This window comes from Mastomys coucha, unplaced genomic scaffold (genome assembly GCF_008632895.1).
Source record: "Mastomys coucha isolate ucsf_1 unplaced genomic scaffold, UCSF_Mcou_1 pScaffold4, whole genome shotgun sequence".
NCBI classification, from domain to species: Eukaryota; Metazoa; Chordata; class Mammalia; order Rodentia; family Muridae; genus Mastomys; species Mastomys coucha.
The window spans coordinates 18,647,418-18,669,006 of record NW_022196910.1 but is presented as its reverse complement, the minus strand read 5'-3'; the positions used below and the strand labels follow the sequence as shown (position 1 = coordinate 18,669,006).

The 21,589-nt window shown below is 42.8% G+C and overlaps 1 protein-coding gene and 1 non-coding gene across 3 annotated transcripts; both read left to right on the top strand.

Moving 5' to 3' along the window:
* The first annotated feature begins 6,472 nt into the window (after positions 1-6,472).
* Slc25a3 (solute carrier family 25 member 3) lies at positions 6,473-14,219 on the top strand. Of its 2 annotated transcripts, none has more exons than XM_031349243.1 (8): positions 6,473-6,599; positions 6,821-6,969; positions 8,459-8,580; positions 11,378-11,557; positions 12,185-12,366; positions 12,838-13,010; positions 13,693-13,803; positions 13,886-14,219. In XM_031349243.1, the coding sequence occupies exons 2-8, from the start codon at positions 6,825-6,827 to the stop codon at positions 14,044-14,046; spliced, it is 1,074 nt and encodes a 357-aa protein (XP_031205103.1). In that variant the 5' UTR covers positions 6,473-6,599; positions 6,821-6,824; the 3' UTR covers positions 14,047-14,219. The 2 variants fall into 2 exon arrangements, with proteins under 2 accessions (XP_031205103.1, XP_031205102.1); XM_031349242.1 differs by lacking the exon at positions 8,459-8,580 and adding an exon at positions 8,171-8,295.
* On the top strand, positions 12,523-12,768 carry LOC116076623. The gene has a single exon (XR_004113028.1). It is a non-coding gene; the product is annotated as a small nucleolar RNA SNORA53 (small nucleolar RNA).
* Positions 14,220-21,589: the final 7,370 nt, after the last annotated feature.

Below are 21,589 nucleotides of genomic sequence, written 5' to 3'. Positions count from 1 at the left end.
AAAAAAAAAAAAAAAAAAAAATCTTTGAGGGTGCCTCCTGAAAAGATGAACTGGATAGGGAAGACCAACCCTCAGAATATACAGCAACTTCTAGCAGGAGCTACATAGAAAGAGGTCTGAGGGAAAAGCAGTGTTGCTTTTGCCTAACCTCTGCCATTACTTGCTGGTGAGAGCATCCACTCTATTGCTGCTGCTGCCATCCCTCACTGACATGGTAACCTAGTTTCCTTGGGTTTCAGTTGCTGAAGGAACAGAAATTCTCCAGGAATTGTCCAGTTCCTTCAGTGCCAGACCGGGATTGCTGAGGCATCTGGTCTCAATGCACAAACTGAGCAAGCTACTGGGACACACAGCCATTGTTGGCCTCCCCAGCCCATGCAGCATAAGCCAATCTAAAATCTCCTTTGTAAAAAAAATTTTTTTTTTGGTTTTTGTTTTTCAAGACAGGGTTTCTCTGTGTAGCTCTGTGTAAAATATTTTTATGCTGGGCTGGAGAGATGGCCCAATAGTTAAGAGTACTGACTGCTCTTCCAGAGGTCCTGAGTTCAATTCCCAGCAACCACATGGTGACTCACAACCATCTGTAATGAGATCTGACGCCTCCTTCTGGTGTGTCTGAGGACAGCTACAGTGTACTCACATGTATAAAATAAATAAATCTTTAAAAACATAAATATATTTATTCCATGGGTTCTGTTATAGTAGATAACCTCGGCTAATACACAACTGGTACTTCCCATGTTGACTTGTACTCAGTGAAGAAGAGAGGAGAAAAAAGCCCTCCAAACATATTACCAGATGCTATGTCTGAACTGGCGTCAATTCCTAGAGACTCACAAAGCTGTGTAGGTAACCAGCCTAAAGGGAGACTTCGGAAGTCTGGAATCAGTAGTCTGTGGGATGAAATCTGTCTCACTGGGTCTCACCCCACTAGCCTTGTGGTATTTCTCCAGTTCTAAAATGCACATTTGGAATGTATGAAGTAAGCACTGGCGTAGTCCCCATACTGAGACTCTGGTCTGTGGAACAAGGGATATTATCATATGAAAGAGCCAGAGGAAGTTACTAGAAATCCCAAAATATTAAGCCAAAGCAGTGTTACATTCCTGCAAATATCAAGAGATTAATGACATGGTCAAATAATTTTTATTTATTTTTGAGACAAAGTTTCTCTGTCTAGTGTCCTGGAACTCACTCTGTAGACCAGGCTGGCCTCAAACTCAAGAGATCTGTCTGCCTCTGCCTCCCGAATGCTAGGATTAAAGATGTGCACCTGGAGTCAGGTGGTGGTAGCACATGCTGCCTTTAATCCCAGCACTTGGGAGGCAGAGGCAGGTGGATTTCTGAGTTCCAGGCCAGCCTGGTGTACAGAGAAATCCTGAAATAAAAACAAAAACAAACAAAGAAACAAAAAATGTGCATCTGGCTAAGGACTTTTTTTTTTAATAGTTCCTGTCATGGCTTATTACTGGGCCACTATACTGTAGAAACATTTTCTCTTCTTCTTCTTCTTTTTCTTTTTTGAGATAAAAACATTTTAATGAAAATTTATACATACAGAGATAAAAATAATTTGAGAATTTTATATACACATACATATATACACTTATATACATATAAGATGTTTTAGTCAAATTCACCCTAAGTCCTAACCCTCCAAATCTTCCCTATCACCCCTACTTTCACTTTTAACTTCATGTGTTTGTTTGTTTGTTTGTTTTTTGTTGTTTTTGTTTTTTGCTTTTGTTTTTTCAAGACAGGGTTTCTCTGTATAGCCCTGGCTTTCCTGGAACTCACTCTGTAGACCAGGCTGGTCTCAAATTCAGAAATACACCTGCCTCTGCCTCCCAAGTGCTGGGATTAAAGGTGTGTGCCACCACTGCCTGGCTTTTTTCTTCTTTTTAAAAAAAGAGTTATTTATTTGTAATTTATGTATGAGTGCTTTGCATGCATGATATAAGTATACTTTGTGCATTTCTGATGCTCACACAGGCCAGAAGAGGGCACTAGATCCCAGGAACCGAATTACTGATGGTTGTAAGACACACACACACCCCTTTTGTGGGTACTAGGAACTGAACCTGTGCCCTCTTCAAGAGCAACACGTGATTTTAACCACCTAGCCATCTAATCTACCACTTCAAGAACTTTAAAGATGCAGGGATAGCCCAGCCTGGTGGTCTATGCCTTAAATCCCAGCATTCTAGAGACAGAGGCAGGTGAATCTCTGCTGAGGCCAGCCTGGTCTAACCTCTGACCTGTCCTGAGTTTCAGGACAGCCAGGGCTACATAGTAAGACCTTGTCTCAAAATACAAAGCAAATGAACAACAAAACACTAAAGATTCAGTGCTGATGACTTCTACCATGTCCTGTTCAGCTGGACTGTGTTCTGTGGATTATTGTAAAGTTAATAATATGGCGCATCCTTTGGCTCCTGGTTTGCAGATATTGAGATGGCGAATGCTTTTTCCTTCTTCCTGCTAGGAACGACCTTTAAAAACACTGTACTTTCACCCTGTAAAGCTAGGCATGTCTTATCACCATCTCTCCTCAGAGCTAATCACTCTCCAGCTCTGTATCATGGTCCTCAATGACCTTGACTACTTCCTCCCTATGGTGACGTGTGTGTGTGTGTGTGTGTGTGTGTGTGTGTGTGTGTGTGTGTGTGTGTGTGTGTGTAGAAGTCAGAGGACAACTTTGTAGACTTGGTTTTTTTCCCTTCCATCTTTATATGCATTGTGGGAACTGAACTTGGGCCTTCAGGCTTGCACAGTAAGCACCTTTACCTGCTGAGCTATCAAACCAGCCCGTGACTTCTCTCCTCTTTGGTAAAGCTGCAAGTATATTTCCCAGACTTCCTTTCCCTATGTGGTCTTGATTTGGGGTTGAGTATAAGAAAAACCTGTATCACACTCGGGAAGCAAGAGTGAAATAGCAGCCTTTACCACATGAAGGTCACCTTGTTGACGGAACAGATAAACACACAGCTCTCTCAGCTAGCCCTGGATCTCGTCCACCGGCTTCAGGGCCAGATGCATACGTAGTGACAAGGTCAAGGGCACCTGCTTTATCTAACTGTAGCAGGGTTTTCTGGTGTTGGGAGAAGTGTGTAGAGGCAGGAGTAGATTAGGAAGTAGTCACTATACTCGAGGAATCACGTTATAAATCTTCAAGACTTGCTTGTCTGCATGAGATCAAATTATGTGGATGAGCCAGGCAAGTGAGGGCCTAAGGCAAACGTGTTTGGATACTTATTTACCTGTCATTACTTCACTTCCTATATTCTCTGTTGATGAACACTTCCTGAGACTTTTGCCAGTCTGCAAGGAAAGAATGTAATAGGGCTGGAGAGGACTGGACAAGGTTGCTAGGAGACAGCAGTGACTCTGCGACCTTTCTTTGGCCAGTGGAAGTTGCTTGTCTGTTAATTAACTCCATCTTGCTGGAAAGCCAGCTCTCCACACACACTTCTGAGTATCTAAATCCCACCGGTGTGTCAGGACTTCGGTCAGGTTGCTGTTACATCTGCAGAGAGTCGGACACCACACATCTGTTTGATGGTGGAACTTGATGGACAAGCAGTCCACCACTCGTGAAGAAATAAGTTCTTTTAATGTTCCTTTGAGACTTTTTTTTTTTGGTTTTTCGAGACAGGGTTTCTCTGTATAGCCCTGGCTGTCCTGGAACTCACGTAACTCAGAAATCCGCCTGCCTCTGCCTCCCAAGTGCTGGGATTAAAGGCGTGTGCCAGCATCGCCCGGCCTTTTGAGACCTTCTTAATAAATGAAATGAAAATTTCATCTGTGTTTTCTTTTTTCTTCTTTTTGTTTTTTGAGACAGGGTTTCTCTGTGTAGCCCTGGCTGTCCTGGAACTCACTCTGTAGACCAGGCTGGCTTCGAACTCAGAAATCTGCCTGCCTCTGCCTCCCAAGTGCTGGGATTAAAGGTGTGCGCCACCACCGCCCGGCTGTGTTTTCTTATGTTTATCTTACTCATACTGGAAATTTTTGTATGTGTGGTTGGGCCTTACTTATAAAGGACCAACTTTCCCTTAATATATACCCACCTATAATATTTAGGTGTTAGCATGTTATATGGAAAAGTTTAGGAGGCTGTTAAGATGACTCAACAAGTAAAGGTATTTGCCACTAAGCAGTACATACCTAAGTTTTATCCCCAGGATCCATATGGTAGAGGGAGAAATTCAACTGGAAGTTGTTTTTTAACCTCTACATGTACATGAGTGTATGTGTGCGTGTGCACACACAAACACAATAATAATAATACTTCAAGAAATGAGAGTTTTAATATTTTGCCTAGATAGCATTTTTAAAAATATATTTTAGAAATTTATTTTGTGTGTGTGTGTGGTAGGTATATGTGAACCATGGCACATATGTAGAAACCAGAGAATGCCTTTTGGGAGTCTGCGGGTCTGGGGCTAGATGAGCATCCTTTTTCTATTTTTTCCTATTTTGGTGCTGGGAATAGAACTCACAGCCTCTTGTATCACTGGGCTAGGCTATGTCTCCAGCCCTGGAATGGCTTAAATGAGAAATGCCCCATTAGTTAGTCCCTGGCACTTGGTCCCTTTGGGGAAGGTTTTGGCATTGCCAGAAGCATTATGTACCTGGGGGCTTACTGGCATGTCTGCTGAGTGCTGTCATGCCTACCCACCATGATAGACTCTTATCCCTCTGGAGGCGTAAGCCAAAATAAAACCTTCCTTTTAGAAGTTCCCTTGGTCATGATGTTTTATCATAGCAGCAAAAATATAACTAATATAAACCTCTTAAGTTTTTATGGAGGGCTGGCAAGATGGCTCAGCTTGGAAGAGCATTGACTGCTCTTCCGAAGGTCCTGAGTTCATAATCCCAGCAACCACATGGTAGCTCCCAACCATCCATAATGAGATCTGACGCCTCCTTCTGGTGTATCTGAAGACAGCTACAGTGTGCTTACATATAATAATAAATAAATCTTAAAAAAAATTTTAATGGAAAATGTTTTATAAATTTCATTTTTAAAGGTTTTTAAAAAATAGTTTATGGTGTGTGTGTGTGTGTGTGTGTGTGTGTGTGGTGTGGTGTGTGTACATGAGTGCAGGTGCCTATGGAGGCCAGAAGATGGTGTCAGATCCCCTGCAGCTAGAATCACACAGGTTGTTGTGTGCTGTTCAAGGTGGGTACTAGGAATCAAATGCCAGACCTTGAAAGAGTAACAAGCACTATGTCTCTAACCCTGTTTTGTAAACCTTTGTCTTTCTTTCTTTCTTTCTTTCTTTTTTTTTAACATCTTCTTGATGTTTCATAAACTCTGAAAGTATTTCTTCCATCCAGGACCAACTACACAATTTGAAGGACCTAGGGCAAAACGAAAGAACACGTGGGGGTCTTTTGTTTGTAAATGTTAAGAATTTTTAAACGGTACAGTAGATCACTGAATGCAGAGGTAGATCCAGTGTAACTACTGTAGTCAGTACACGAGCCAGCTCTAGTGGTGCCTTGTGTTAGATAAAAAGGCTTAATAACCATGGGCAGTGGTGGCGCATGCCTTTAACCCCAGCACTTGGGAGGCAGAGGCAGGTGGATTTCTGAGCTTGAAGCCAGCCTGGTCTACAGAGTGAGTTCCAGGAGTGAGTTCCAAGACAGTCAGGGCTATACAGAGAAACCCTGTCTCGAAAAACAAAAAAAACAAAACAAAACAAAAAAGGCTTAATAAAGATGAGGTAAACTCCCAGGAAAATGTTAAAAGCAAGAATTGTAACAGGTTTGATTCCTTTTAAACTCTCCCTGGTGGAACTAGACTCCCGCTTGTTGACCTCAGAGTAATGATGATCTTCTAAATGTCTTAAGCACACACAATCCACCGGTTACTTTCAGTTCAGCGCATGCCTGTGCCTCCAGGAAAGAAGCCTTGATTGACTTTTCAGGGGCCATGGACATTACTGTGAGGCAGAAGCAGTTTTATGTATTATATGAGCTCTTCCTGTATATCCTTTCCACCAGGACTTGGTGGAAAATTTAGACATGCCTATGTCAAAAGTCAGTGTGGGTGAAATTTTTTCTAAAAAGTCCGATGATGGCAGGAATTCCGACACAAGATCTTGTAGTGATATCCTAGCTTCAATACTTGAATAACGTATCACTTAAGTATTCCTGTCTTAAAACGTTTATGCTGGCAATCACTTAAAGACTTGTAAAAATTCCTGGCGCCAAAGAGAAAACACCCGAAGGTGAAGGGACAGAGTGGGTAGGTCACCTGCCCATCCAAGGCCAAGACTACATATTTAATTAAAAAAAAAAAAAAAAAAAGCGCCCACCCCAGGATGTGCGCCTGCGCCGTAGGACTCCTCCTGCGCACTAGCCGGGCCGGAAGGGCTGGGGTTGGACGGGGGCGGGGATAGGGTTGCTAGGAGGACGCGATGACGTCCAGGCTCCGCGCTTCTCTCCGCAAATGAGCAGCGCGTGGCGCAGTGACGCTCCGCGTGCGTCACGGTGACGCCGCGCGAAGGGCACGGATCTTCGGGTGGGGAGGACATTCGGCCTCTGTGAGCCGCAACCTTGCCCAGCGAGCGGTTGGGTGTTCGCCATCTTAGGCAAGTGAGCGCGGCCGGGCCTCGCCGCGGAGGGTGCGGGGCGCGGAGCCTTGAGTCCCTTGTGGCCGCCGCCTTGGCCGTGGGCCCGGCCGGGCTCGGCGTCCCTGGGGAAGAAGCTGTGACCTCCTCAAGGGCGCAGAGCCGGGGCATGTCGCGCGGGGCTCCTGTGTCCTTGCCCGGCGCTGGGTCTCTCTCACATCCGCTCTCTGTCACCCCCGCAGGAGGATGTTCTCGTCCGTAGCGCACCTGGCGCGGGCGAACCCCTTCAACGCGCCACACCTGCAGCTGGTGCATGATGGCCTGTCGGGTCCCCGCAGCCCCCCGGAGCAGCCCCGACGTTCCCGCCACCTGGCTGCCGCCGCCGTGGAAGGTGAGGTCGCACCCTCCCTGTGCGAGCGCTGCTTCCATGCTGCCCCCTGCTCTGCCTCTGCGACCTGGGCAGGAGCTGGAGGTCGAGGAAGGACGCTCCAGCCCTGGACCTGAGCACCGGTCTCTAGCTGACCCTGGGGTATCTGCTCTGACGCCCTAGGCCGCTGTCGGATCCTTGGCCCTCCCTCAAGGGCGTGGAAGGGCCCAGGCCCAGCGCCACTCAGTGACCTCCTTGTCCCCAAGGGAGTAGCGGCAGAGAGGTGGTAACCAACTTCTTTATTTTCCCCCGTGAGCCCGCTTGGTCAGCCAAGTATACTGGGTAAAGTCTCTTTTTTAACCACTAGCCAGACACAGTTGCAACTCCATAAGGTCTTATTTGACTTCCCTTATTGTTGTTGTTAACTTGGAGAACTCTCCTTTGATCTCCTTTCCCAAGTGTTTTTGATTGTCTTTTCATTTGATTGTATACGAGGTAATGGGGTTGAGGACTCTCTTGGTTTTTGGTGCTACTGGTGGAGGAGGTGATTTGAAGATTATCTGAGGTGTGCATTCCTTTGCGTTTAGTTTTGGGATTCCGGGTGGCTGACTCTAATTGTACGTTTTAAATCCCGGTGGAACATAAGTACAAGACAAACCCGAAAGCTGAATTACAGGCCTCAAGAGAAACGTTACCCACCTTGTGTCTGCAAAACAGAAACCCCCTCCCACACTCCAGTCATTTGTGCGCTTCTGATGTGTCTTAAACGCGATTTTAAACCTTTGACCATATCCTATCATTTCCCTCTGATTTCAAAAGCTGAAGCAAATATATGTAGACTGAGGAACTAGGCATATGTGGCTTAGTTCATTGCTAGTTGGCTAATACCTGGAGTAACGTTAGCAAGCTTTGCACATGCTAAGTGCTCTTTTTAATTTGGACTGTCCTTGGAGGGTGCTCTCAGTAACTGCTTTAGTGCAAGTTACCAATGCAGGACTATTTTAGAAAATAGTAGCTCACAGATACACATCCTAATAATTTTAGTGATCTGACTTGACAGTGACTTCAATGTAATTTAAACTATATGAGGACTCATTCTACCTATGTGGATCAAGCCGCATACTAGTGATAATATTATATCAAAAGAAAATAGAGTTTTCTTTTCTTCCCCTAGACTTCCTTAGTCTCTGAAGAAATAATTGATCTTTTTTCTTCAATCAAACAGAGCAGTATAGCTGTGAATATGGATCTGGCAGATTCTTTCTCCTCTGTGGCCTCGGAGGAATTATTAGCTGTGGCACAACGCATACAGCATTGGTTCCTCTAGATCTGGTTAAATGCAGAATGCAGGTTTGTGTTGCATGCTGGACTAAAACGTACTGTTGAAACATAGGTTGTAAGATATAGACCGCTACTAACAAGCTGTGTGGAAACCAATTTACCCAGGAGGTAAGTTGATGTGAACTAATACGAGTCCTTATTAAAATGCATGGTGTGTCTTATCTTATTACAGAGTACAGTTGTGAATTTGGCTCCATGAAGTATTATGCACTGTGTGGCTTTGGTGGGGTCTTAAGTTGTGGGCTGACACACACTGCTGTTGTTCCCCTGGATTTAGTAAAATGCCGCATGCAGGTTTGTATTGGCATGAGTGGTTTTTATTTACTTTTATTATTTTTTTGTGATTTATTATATAAATGATATATATTATGTGGGTGGGTGGGTGTGGAAATAGACAACTTTTGGAAGTTAATTCTTTACTTAAACCATAGGTTGCATAAGAGCAACCAAAGCATGGTGCTCAGGTTGACAGGTTTGCCAGGCAAGTGCCTGTAACTGACCTGATGTGCCTTGTGTATGTGATTTATCTTACTAATAAAACATTGTTTTAAACTAAAATATAATTATTCTCTTCCCTTTGCTCCCAACAACTCGTCCCATGCCTCTACCTCCGACCCTCAAATTGATGGCCTCGTTTCCTATTGTTACATATTAATTGTGCTAGAATCAAAGTCTTAAGTATGTGTGCTAGGAGTGCCCTCTACCACTGAGCTACATTTCCAGCTTTGTTTACTTTTAAAAAGATTTCTACTTCATGTGTAAGGATCCTTTGCCTGCATGTATATGTGTGCACCACATGCCTGGTGTCCATGGAAGAGGGCATCTGCTTCCCTAGAAACCAAGTTATAGATGGTTGTGAGCTGCTATGTGGGTGCTGGAAATCAAGCCCAGGACCTTTGGAGGAGCAGCTATTGCTTTTAACTGCTGAGCCATCTCTTCTGCCCCAATTCCCAGCTTTTTAAAGCTTGTCACAAATGAGAAATGTAGACAATCCCAACTGCTACAGACTTCAGCAGGAAACAGCCTCAGCTCTGTTTATTTGTTTATGTATTTATGTTGCTATTTTTCTTTTTACATAAGTATGTGGGTACCCAGGCAGGGTGTGAGATCTTCAGGTCTCCTGGAGTTGGAGTTGAGTGCTATGGGCTGTACAGCCTGGGTGCTGGTAATTGAACTCTTGTGGAAGAGCAATATGTATTTTTACCATGAGCTTTCTCCAGTTTGCTTGCTTTTAATGGATATCTCACGTGTAGGTAGATTGTTAATTGTTCTGCTCTTACTGTAAGTGGATCTTAACTGCTGGTGTTCAGTTCTGGCCAGCTCTTTTTTAAGGCCTAGTTCAAGACCCTAGGTAGTCATTGATTGCATAAGTATTTTATGTATCAAAATTGGCGGTCAGTCTTGTATGCTTTTATGTGAAGTAACTTCCTGTCCCTAAATATTGAGACAAAGAACATGTTTATTTCTCAGAGAAGTTCTTATTATATGTAGGAAAAGTGAGTATTACCTCTTCTGTGTTTTTTTTTTTTATAATTTGAATATCATATAATTGAAAGAAAAGTAATCAAACATTAAAAATTTATTTGTCCCAAACAGGATTAGAAGTCTCCTTACCTAAAAGAGAAAGGAAGGTGAAATATTAGGAGGGAGAGAGGAAGGTGATGTATACCAACCCTTCTAGTACCGGCAGAAAGAGTGAGATAAGCTCCCTTACCCACATTGTTGTTAAGCAAATAGATACCAAGTGTAAGTCCTGAAACATGCGTGTCTTTTGGAGTAAATTTAATTTCTGAAGTAAAAGAGATGCTGTACCTCTTAAAATTTTATTTAGTTGGGTTATCTAATGTTCACAGTAGTTCAGTGTAATATAATCTATATAAAAGACTCCAGGATCAGGAATACATACTTACATCTTTTTTTTTTTTAATTCTACCCACCCTTTTTTTAAATAATTATTTATTGTATGTATATGATTACACTGTCACTATCTACAGATACACCAGAAGAGGGTATTAGATCCCATTACAGATGGTTGTGAGCCACCATGTGGTTGTTGGGAATTGAACTCAGAACCTCTGGAAGAGCAGCCAGGGCTCTTAACCACTGAGCCATCTCTCTAGCCCCCACGTTTGTATATCTTAAGAACAATTTTATTTTTTACTTTTTGTTGTTGGAATTTTAAAGTTTTGACTGTCCGAGAATTTATATAATTTAAAGAAAGCTAGACCTTGATATAGAAGTTGTTTGTAGAAACAGTCCTGAGCTGGGCAGTGGTGGCTCACGCCTTTAATCCCAGCATTTGGGAGGCAGAGGCAGGTGGATTTCTGAGTTTGAGGCCAGCCTGGTCTACAGAGTGAGTTCCAGGACAGCCAGGGCTACACAGAGAAACTCTGTCTCGGGAAAAAAAAAAAAAAACGAAAGCAAAACAAAATAACAAAAAGGAAACAGTCCTAAATAGAGCCTGGAAGTGACGGCTCATGCCTGTAGTCCAGCATCTGGGAGGTGGAGGCAGGAAGATCACTATGAGTTTGAGACTGGCCTGGAATAGAGACACTGTTTGAACCACCACCTAAATCATCCCAGTTTGGCTGGGAAGATTGCTCAGTCAATAGAGTATTTGTTATGTAAGCCTGAAGAACTTAGGTGATAGCCCTAAGCACCTGTGTAAAAAGTTGGGCACAGTAGTGCACTTCTATAATCCAGCATGAGCAAGATGGATATAGGAGGGTCCCTGGAGGTCAGCTAGACAGGTACAGTGGTAGAGGAGATTCCAGAGTAAAGGGAAGTTCCAAACACTGCCCTCTGGCCTCCACATACATGCACACAGAAGCATATATATACATGCATATACCACACAAAAGTTTTAAGAACATAGGTGTTAGCTTATATTAAGCTAAGAATTTGCATATATCTTTTTTTGTAGTTAAATTTTAAAACAAAAAGGCACAGTAGTATAATAAAAGTGTTTGTGAAATGTGTTAGATATTAAATCTTACTTTTATAAAACTCATAAATAACTTGGCAAATAAAACACCACTTAGCTAAATTAACATAGCTGTTTCTTTTATATTGACATTTTCCCATTTTAAAGGTGGACCCTCAGAAGTACAAGGGCATATTTAATGGATTCTCCATTACACTGAAAGAAGATGGTGTTCGTGGTTTGGCTAAAGGATGGGCCCCAACTTTGATTGGCTATTCCATGCAAGGGCTCTGCAAATTCGGCTTTTATGAAGTTTTCAAAGCCTTATATAGCAACATTCTTGGTGAGGTATGTGATTTTACTTTGACATTAAGTATCCCAAGCATTTGAGAAAGAATGATGTGCTTTTTGTTTGACTTGTCTTGTTTTATGGCTTAAGAAATGGCCTCAGAAAGAGTGCAGCATGTCTCAGTTCATAAGGCATATCCAGCAATATCAGAAATGGGATGAAAAGCAAAGTGTAGTTCATTAGGTTCTAGCTTCTCTTAATGTACTATGTTGAATTTCTAAGTAAGTATGGTTGGTGTGTGTGTTAGTGTAAGAGAAGAAGGGGATTCCTTTTGTGTAGTATAGGATTACTGTATGTGTCCCATGCATATTCAGAGCATATACCTTGTATTAGTTCATGAGGCTGAGAAACAATATAAATTCAGTCTGATACAGTGTTATTCATGGACTGTAATAAGAGTAGTTCAGACAAATCAGGTGGGGTAATGTACATTTGTTTGCTAACATTTAGATATAGTGGTTTTTAAAGCTAGACTGTTTCATATAACAAGGATTAGCTTGGATAGACGAAGTTAGATCTTAAACCAAAAAAGGGGAGAGGAATATTTTTATAATACCTAAAGTTAGATTGAAATGACCATTGTGGCAGCACTTCATATCTGTTGTGTATATTGTATTGACTTGTAGGAGAACACCTACCTGTGGCGCACATCACTATATTTAGCTGCTTCTGCCAGTGCTGAGTTCTTCGCTGACATTGCCCTGGCTCCTATGGAAGCTGCTAAAGTTCGAATTCAAACCCAGCCTGGTTATGCCAACACGTTGAGGGAAGCTGTTCCCAAAATGTATAAAGAGGAAGGCTTAAATGCGTAAGTGAACGTTTTCCTAAACTAGTCACTGGGGAGAACTTAAAATCAAGTCCTTTTGTCTGTCTGAAAATGACTTGATACTTGTCTAAATACCTATTGACTCAGGTGGGTGGGACATTGCTGATATACACAGTCAGTTTGTATGTTTCAAATACCAACATGCTTCCTTAGATCCACCTTTGTGGATGAATCTTGAACTGAGTTCTACCTGTAAACTTCTGGTTTCTTGTAGTTCCAGTCCAAGAAACATCCAGCAACTTTGTTGGTTGTACAGTCAAAGGTGCTTGAGTCATTGGCATGTGAGACTAATATACCTGCATGTTAGTCTTCAGGTTCTGATGGAAATGACATGCGTTATGCTGTCATGTGTTACTGTCAGGACTCGACTGGTGTGCGGACACTTCTGTAAATGGTGAAAATCTCTGCTAAATAAACTAGGCATCTATTTAAATTAGTATCCTAACTTCCTAGGTTCTACAAGGGTGTTGCTCCTCTGTGGATGAGACAGATCCCATATACCATGATGAAGTTTGCCTGCTTTGAACGTACTGTTGAAGCTTTGTACAAATTTGTGGTCCCTAAGCCCAGAAGTGAATGCACAAAGGCAGAGCAGCTGGTTGTAACATTTGTGGCAGGTTACATAGGTATGACTTGTCTGTCTGTTGTCCGTCCATCTGTCCATGTATATATCTACCTTCAGGGTCTCACTTTATAACCCTGGCTGTCTTAGAACTCACTGTGTAGGCCAGAATGAATGCCTTTGAACTTAGAGATCCATTTGCCTCTGTCTCCCAAGTTATGGGATTGAAGGTATGCATCACTACACCCTGGCTGGTGTGAATTATTTAGAACATACCTGTTCATTAAATTACAGGTAAATTATATCACTTCCATTATTGGTCCCTTTGTAAAGGAAAATTTCCAAAGGTTAGGAAGCATTTTTATATTCTAAATACTCTAATTACTTCTAAATCTTCTTCTGTAGTTACCATTGCCATGCCACTGTCATGCTTGAAAATGCATCTGTAACTCCATTTCCAGGGGCTATGGTGCCCCTTTCTGATGTTTGTAGGTGCACAAGGCATGTATGTGGTACACATGTGCATACATGCAGAGACATGCAGAGTTGTGTGGTACACATACATGCATACATACACATGCATATATATATACATGGAGAGACAACATTGATATATATAGAGTGAGTAAATCTAAATGTAATGTTTTAGATGATAAACTAAAGCCAATGTGGTGGGGGACATGTGCTAGCACTTGCAAGGCAGTGGTATCTTGATTTTTTTTTTTTTTCTTGCCTTTCCCCCCTAGCTGGAGTCTTCTGTGCGATTGTTTCCCACCCTGCTGACTCTGTGGTCTCTGTGCTGAATAAAGAGAAAGGCAGCACTGCATCCCAGGTCCTGCAGAGGCTTGGCTTTAGAGGTAAGTCAGGCTCTCCTGAGAAGTACCACCTCACTGCCGGGGTAGGTGGCGCTTGTGCACTCATGTTTCCTCTCTGAACCAGGTGTGTGGAAGGGGCTCTTCGCCCGAATCATCATGATCGGCACTCTGACTGCACTACAGTGGTTCATCTATGACTCTGTGAAGGTCTACTTCAGGCTCCCTCGCCCTCCTCCACCTGAGATGCCAGAGTCTCTGAAGAAGAAGCTTGGGTTAACTGAGTAGATATATCAGAGAGACATGGACTGAATCTGCTTGTTGATCAGGGTTGAAAGTGCAAAGGAACTTTTGTATATTTGACAGTGTAGAAAATGTCTGTTCCTGATATAATTACTGTAGTACCCTTGCTTAAAGCAAGAGTTTCAAACTTACTGCTAAATAAACCCATCTATTCATGATGTTTATGAGTTTGTTATTGTAAAAACTAGTATTGAAAAATTTAGTCCTAAAATAGAAGAATTAAGGTATCTCTCCAGGAGAAAGTGTAAACTAACCATTGGTGCTATTCCTAAATTGTCCCCTTACTTAGGAAGCTCCTGTGTTAGGAAAGTCTTGGGTTTCCAAAAACATGGTTTATTAAATATGGATAAACACTGAATTGTAGTTTTAATTTTGACAAGCTAATTTTGCATAGCAATTTTTTGTCTTGTTCACTTTTTAATGCCAGTTGGGTTTATTGGTCTGTGTTTGTAAAAGGGCACCCAAATTAGGCTCATTGACCAAAACAGGATTGCTAAAAAGACTAAGGTGACCTGCTTTTCACACAACCAGACTGGATGGACTGTCTGCTGTTTTCAGTTTGATTTTTATGGGAAAGACTGCTAGACAACTGAGCGAAGCTAGAGATGTAGTCTCATGCATACTCCTGGTCATGGTTAGAGGGTTTAGCCCACCTTTTTTTTTTGTTTTTTTGTTTTTTTGTTTTTTTCGAGACAGGGTTTCTCTGTGTAGCCCTGGCTGTCCTGAAACTCACTCTGTAGACCAAGCTGGCCTCGGACTCAGAAATCTGCCTGCCTCTGCCTCCCAAGGGCTGGGATTAAAGGCATGCGCCACCACCACCCGGCTTTTTGTTTGGTTTGGTTTGGTTTGGTTTTAGCCCACTTTTTAAAGCTACACTGATGCTCAGTTTTCTGCTTGTTTTATTCAAAAATACAAAGGCCCAGTTTATGTTCTCCTGATTTTTGCCTTGAAGTCTTTGCTTATTTGGAGAGGGCTGACAATCTCTACATAAGATACATATATAACACATGTGGGAGGGGCTTGGGTAATCCAAGGATTCTTGTCGTTTTAAGGGTTTCCCTTTTGTATCCTTGGCTGCTGGTCTGGAACTTAACCACAGTGAGGCCACTCAGGTGATCCTTCTGTCTCAGCTTCCTAGGATTAAAAGAGCCACACAGCTTGTTTCTGCAAGGAAAAAAAAAATTTTTTTAAAAGATTTATTTATATGTGTATGAGTACACTGTAACTGTGTACAGACAAGAGGGCATTGGATCCCATTACAGATGGTTGTGAGCCACCATGTGGTTGCTGGGAATTGAACTCTACCTCTTAACGGCTGAGCCATCTCTCCAGCCTGAGAAATGCTTTTTTTTTTTTTTTTTTTTTTTTTTTTTTTTTTTAACAAATCTGCTTTCTAAGAACATTGCACTAAATTTAAGAGTTGTGCATCTAGTTGGCTGCATGTTAAATTTACACCTGTACTGCAGAGAAAGGAAGGGTTATTAGGTTTGAAATTGTTAGGTGAAACTTAGGCGATTTCTGGGTCTACCCAGAAGGTTGTTACTGTGATACTTAGCAGCCATGGCAATGTGCATTCTTTACTGCTATGCCACAAAACACTGAAAAGTTAGGGCATCAAGTCTCAGGCTTTTTGAAGTATCTGTCGAGCTGTCTGGGCCTACATCATTTCATTTGCCTGGGCTAGAAGGGTTCCTTTCCAGCATATTAGCATATTATTTTGTATGGTGGTTTCAGGGCATCTGGGTATTGGGTAGCTTTTAACGCTTCCAGTAAAAGAATGGCTGAAGTTGATGTTCAGGACTTGACCTTCAAAGTCTTCTGGGAAACTTCTACCATACAACAAATACAAGGAAAAGGAAAGTAAAAAAAAAGAAAATTTGAGACAGGTTCTCCTCATATACTTTTGGCTGGTCTCATAGAGTCTCCTTCCTGAGAGTATTGTAGGTGTGCATCACCACACCTTGCCTAAGACTGAATTTCTCTCTAGCATGGTAGTTGGGCCAGAATGTAAGAACAAGTGGAACTAGAAATAGATTAGTGCAGCCAACCCAAAATAGATCAGGGACCTAAATCTATTCAGGGTACACAGCTATCTGTTGCCAAGGCATGGCTATTGCCATATGTGGATTCAGGTTTTGTTGACCAGGTTTTATTTGTAGGTATTGGTATAAAGTATGCTGTTAAAGCTGTTGACAGTTGCTTTCTCCACTTAAGAGAGTACAAAGCCATTTCTAATTGCTACACAAACATTTGTTCTTACCTCAATCCAAGTAAAATGTCCACTTAAACTTTTATTAATTCAGCTGGGCAGTGGTGATGCACACCTTTAATCCCAGCACTCAGGAGGTACAAGCAGATGGGTCTCTGAGTCTGAGGCCAGCTGTTCTGCAGAACAAGTTCCAGGGCAGCCAGAGTTACACAGTGAATCCTGTCTCTGGGAAAAACCCACTCCCCAAAATTTAATTCAATGGGTATATGCCTGTAACCCCAGCACTTAAGAGATAAGGGTAGGGGGATTGCTAGTTTGAGAACTTCTGGTTTCAGATGAACTAATAAATAAATGCACTAATAAGTATTCAAGTCTACATATGTTGGATATTTTGTTTTTTTACATTTTATTTACTCACATGTCTACATTAGACATGTGACTAGGACATCCATGAGAGGAGTGTGTGAGACTGGCAGTTGAGTTGGGTTCTGTTGGAATTGAAAGACAAATGAGAGCTGGACAGTAGTGGCGTCCGCCTTTAATCCCAGCACTTGGGAGGCAGAGGCAGGCAGATTTCTGAATTTGAGGCCAGCCTGGCCTACAGAGTGAGTTCCAGGACAGCCAGGGCTATACAGAGAAACCCTGTCTCAAAAAAAAAAAAAAAAAAAAAAAAGCTGGAGAGATGGCTCAGCAGTTAAGAGCACCGACTGCTCTTCTGAAGATCCTGAGTTCAAATCCCAGCAACCACATGGTGGCTCATGTAATCTGTAATGATGTCTGATGTCCTCTTCTGGAGTGTCGGAAAACAGCTACAGTGTACTTACATATAATAAATAAATAAATCTTTAAAAGAAAAAAAAAAAGAAAGACAAATGACTGATTTCCAGAAGCTTACATATACCTCTAAGAGTGATTTTCAGAGATTGTTTGCTCTGTGTGACTAGTGCACCGAATTCAAACTGATAAATAAGTGGCTTTATGAGTAAATTAGAAACTTCAAGAAATGTTTTGGCCATATTTTAACTGGTCTTATTTGACATGACCCTCTCGACTGGCAAAAAGGACACGACTCTTTGAGCTCTCCTCCCTGCAGCTTTATTCAGAATCCTTGAAAGACTTCTGACCCCGTGGAAAAGCCTGCGCAGGCTTAAGTACTCCTGCCCAACCAACCCCTGGGAGCCACGTAGGTAAAGCAGATAGGCCACTCTTAAGTGAAAGCAGGTGCGACTGGCAAGCACAGCCAATTAAGGACTTGCTTGTCACTGAGAGCGCTCACTGTCAGGCTAGCGGAAGGCGGGAGCCTGCACCATCTTTAAAGCGCGGCACATTGCAGCTCTCCACACTTACTAACATTTCTGTGATACTAGAGAAGGGTCCAAAATGTGCTGATTTAAGTCAGTCTTGCTGTTAACTTGAGAGTTACACAACACTTCCTTAGCATATCACCATGGATGCAAGTACCATATCAGGATGTGTCAGGAATGTTTTCTCTGACACAGAATCATTCATTCTACCAAAACAAACAAAACAGTCACAGACTTAAACTTTTTCAGAAAGTTTGTGTTCCTTATAGCATTTATGTACCAGTCTGTGAAGAAAAAGGAAAAAAGACAAGTGATATGAGAGGTTAAGAGCACTGGAGAACCTGGGTTCAGTTCCTAGCTCCCTTGTGTTCAGGCAGAACACTCATATACATAAAATTAAAAATGATGCCTTAGGGCCAGGCGGTGGTGGCACACGCCTTTAGTCCCAGCACTTGGGAGGCAGAGGCAGGCAGATTTCTGAGTTTGAGGCCAGCCTGGTCTACAGAGTGAGTTCCAGGACAGCCAGGACTACACAGAGAAACCCTGTCTCGAAAAAACAAAACAAACAAACAAACAAAATGATGCCTTAATTGTTAAGAGCACTTGTCCTTGCAGAGACTCCTGTTTTGATTCCAAGCGCCTAAAAGAGCCCCAGAACTGGGGAGATCCTTATTCATGTCTCAGGATGATGCAACCACCCAATGACTCTATGAGAGACCGAACTTGGTGTAATCACATGAGGTTTATTCCAGATCTGGGGTCAAACTCATAGCCTGGAGGGCCAGAGGGGTTCGACCACGAGCATGAGGAGTAAGTGTTATTTAAAGGAAAAAACCACAAACTAGGGGGGTGAAGGGGTTACCAGGGAAACATAACAGGGGAACAATGGAAAATTCCAAAGGAACCCACTACCTAGCTGAGTCTGGTCACAAGGAAGTCATCCTGCACACTCATTGTCTAGAGGAATGTGGTTTGGTCAACACTATCTTCTTCTTTTTTTTTTTTTTTTTTTTTTTTTTTTGTTTTTTTCGAGACAGGGTTTCTCTGTATAACCCTGGCTGTCCTGGAACTCACTCTGTAGACCAGGCTGGCCTTGAACTCAGAAATCCACCTGCCTCTGCCTCCCAAGTGCTGGGATTAAAGGCGTGCGCCACCACTGCCCGGCAACACTATCTTCTTAATGGCTGACTGCTCCTAGGACTAATTAGATAACTTATATCCTGTTTCTGGAACTGACCAGTCCACCTTCCTGGCTCGTGACAGAGACTTCTTATGCCTTCTTTAAGTAAAGGTTACACATTATAAATACATTTCTATTAAATGCCCTCATTCTAAGATTCTCCAGCCTTTCACGCCCACATGGCAGCTCACAACCATTCATAATTCTAGTTGCAGGAAATTCAGCTCCCTCTCCTGACCTCAGGACACCAGACATGCATGAAATCAAAGCATTCATACATATACATCTTTTTAGCCCATTTTCCCTTTTTATTGAAGATAGATTCTTTTCTCACACAATATATTCTAATTATAGTTTCTCTGCCCTCTACCCTCAGTTCTCTGGGCTTCCCCTCCCATCCTGTCTTTCATTAGAAAAGAATAGTCTAAGAGATTACAGCTATCTTAGTGTTCTGTTGCTGTGAAGAGACACCATGACCACAGGAACTTTTTTTTTAATATTAATTTATTTATTTTATGTGTATGAGTACACTGTAGCTGTACAGATGGCCATGAGCCATCATGTGGCTTTTGGGAATTGAACTCAGGATGGCCCTGCTCGCTCTGGTGTAATACACTGTAGCTGTCTTCAGACACACCAGAAGAGGGGGTCAGATCTCATTATGGGTGGTTGTGAGCCACCATGTGGTTGCTGGGATCCGAACTCAGGACCTTCAGAAGAGCAGTCAGTGTTCTTACCTGCTGAGCCATCTTGCCAGCCCCACAGGAACTCTTATAAAGAACAAGATTTAATTGGGACTGGTTTACAGTTCAGAGCTCAGTCCATTATTGTCATGATGGGAAGGATGGCAGCATGCAGGCAGACATGGTGCTGGAGAAGGAGCTGAGAGGTCTACCTCAGGATCTGCAGACAGTAGGAAGACAAGCACTGACCCTACCTGAGCATCTGAGACCTCAAAACCCACCCCCAGTGACATACTTTGTCCAAGGCCACACCTACTCCAGCAAGGCCACACCTCTTTTTTTTTAAAAAAAAGATGTATTTATTTCATGTATATGAGTACACACTGTAGCTGTACAGATGGTTGTGGGCCTTCATCTGGTTGTTGGGAATTGACTTTTAGAATCTCTTCTCACTCCAGTCGGCCCCACTTGCTCAGGCTCAAAGATGTATTTATTATAAATAAGTACACTGTAGCTGTCTTTAGACGCACCAGAAGAGGGCGTCAGATCTCATTACCGGTGTTTGTGAGCCACCATGTGGTTGCTGGGATTTGAACTATCGACCTTAGGAAGAGCAGTCTGCTCTTACCCGCTGAGCTCACACCTCTTAATAATGCTCCTCCCTATTGAACCTACGGGGGCCATTTTCATTTACTACGACAAACAAACATGACAGTAAAATATAAGATTATGCAAAACCCATCGTATGGAAGTTAGACAAGGCAACCCGACAGAAGGAAAAGAGCCCCAAGAGCATGCACAAGAACCAGAGACCCACTCATTCTCATACTCAGGAGTTCTACAGAAAAACTGAAAGCAGCCGGGCAGTGGTGGCGCACGCCTTTAATCCCAGCACTTGAGAGGCAGAGGCAGGCGGATTTCTGCATTTGAGGCCAGCCTGGTCTACAGAGTGAGTTCCAGGACAGTCAGGGCTACACGGAGAAACCCTGTCTCGGAAAAAAAATAGAGAGAGAGAAAAGAAAAACTGAAAGCGATAATAGATTTGTAGAAGACCAGGAAGGCTCTCTTGTTGCTTCAGTCTTTGAGTTGATGTCTACCTGGCTTAGTTGATTGAGAGGGATTTGTTCTCCAGTTGTCTTTCATCCCCTCTTGTTCTTTCTGCCTCCTCTTCTGAGGAGTTCCCTGAGCTCTGAGAGAAGTAATGCCTGGAGAGTGCATCTCTGTATTTGTTCCCATCCAGTGAAGCTTCTCTGATGATGACTAAATAAAAGGCACTGGTGTATAAATATAGCAGAGTATCATTCTTACCCTAGGTCTCTAGGCTATCTATCTAGTCTCTGAGTCTTGGTCACCTAAGCAGTGCCAAGTATGGGTTCTGTCTCATAGAGTGAACCTTATACCATCAATCAGACATTGGTTGGCCACTCCCCCAAGTTCTGTGCCACCATTGCCCTAGCATATTTTGCCGTCAGGACAGATTATATGTCAGAGGTTTTGTGGCTGGGTTGATATTTACGTTTCTTTTTTTGGTAGCCTGCAGAGTACCTTCAATGACCAAAGACACTAGAATGTAGGGGTGAAGTCTCCGTGCAGGCACCAGATGGACTCTTGATGTTCAATGAATGGTGTGGGTAGTGTCCTCTACAGTGATCTGCCCACCTTTCAGTTTGCAGAGAGCAACTTATTGTCATAGCAACAGCCTGGGTTGTTTGGAGATTTTCATGGGATACCCTTGGCGAACAGCTCAATTGACTGCAACCCAATCCAGATACTGGAAGCCTGGTTTGGTGAAAAGAGAAGGCCAATTGAGATTCCATATCCCCTATTATTAGGAGGCCTCACTAGGATCACCTTCATATATCTTAGGAAGTTTCCATTGTACTAGGTTTCCATACACCCCCCCCCCATGCCCCTCCGTTCCAGCAGTCCCTCTCCACATTCTTTCCCTCTACTGTATCGTCTTTCCCTCCCAGCTTCCCAGCTCTGTATGACAGCTGGGCTGTAGTGGAGACATACTGCCCATGCTGTTGTGTGTTTTTACCCCAACATATTTTTACTAATTATTTGAGAGTTTCATACAATGCACCTTGATCACGCACACTTCCTATTCTTCCCAGGGCCACCCTCCCACCTTTGTACCCCATCTTCAAAA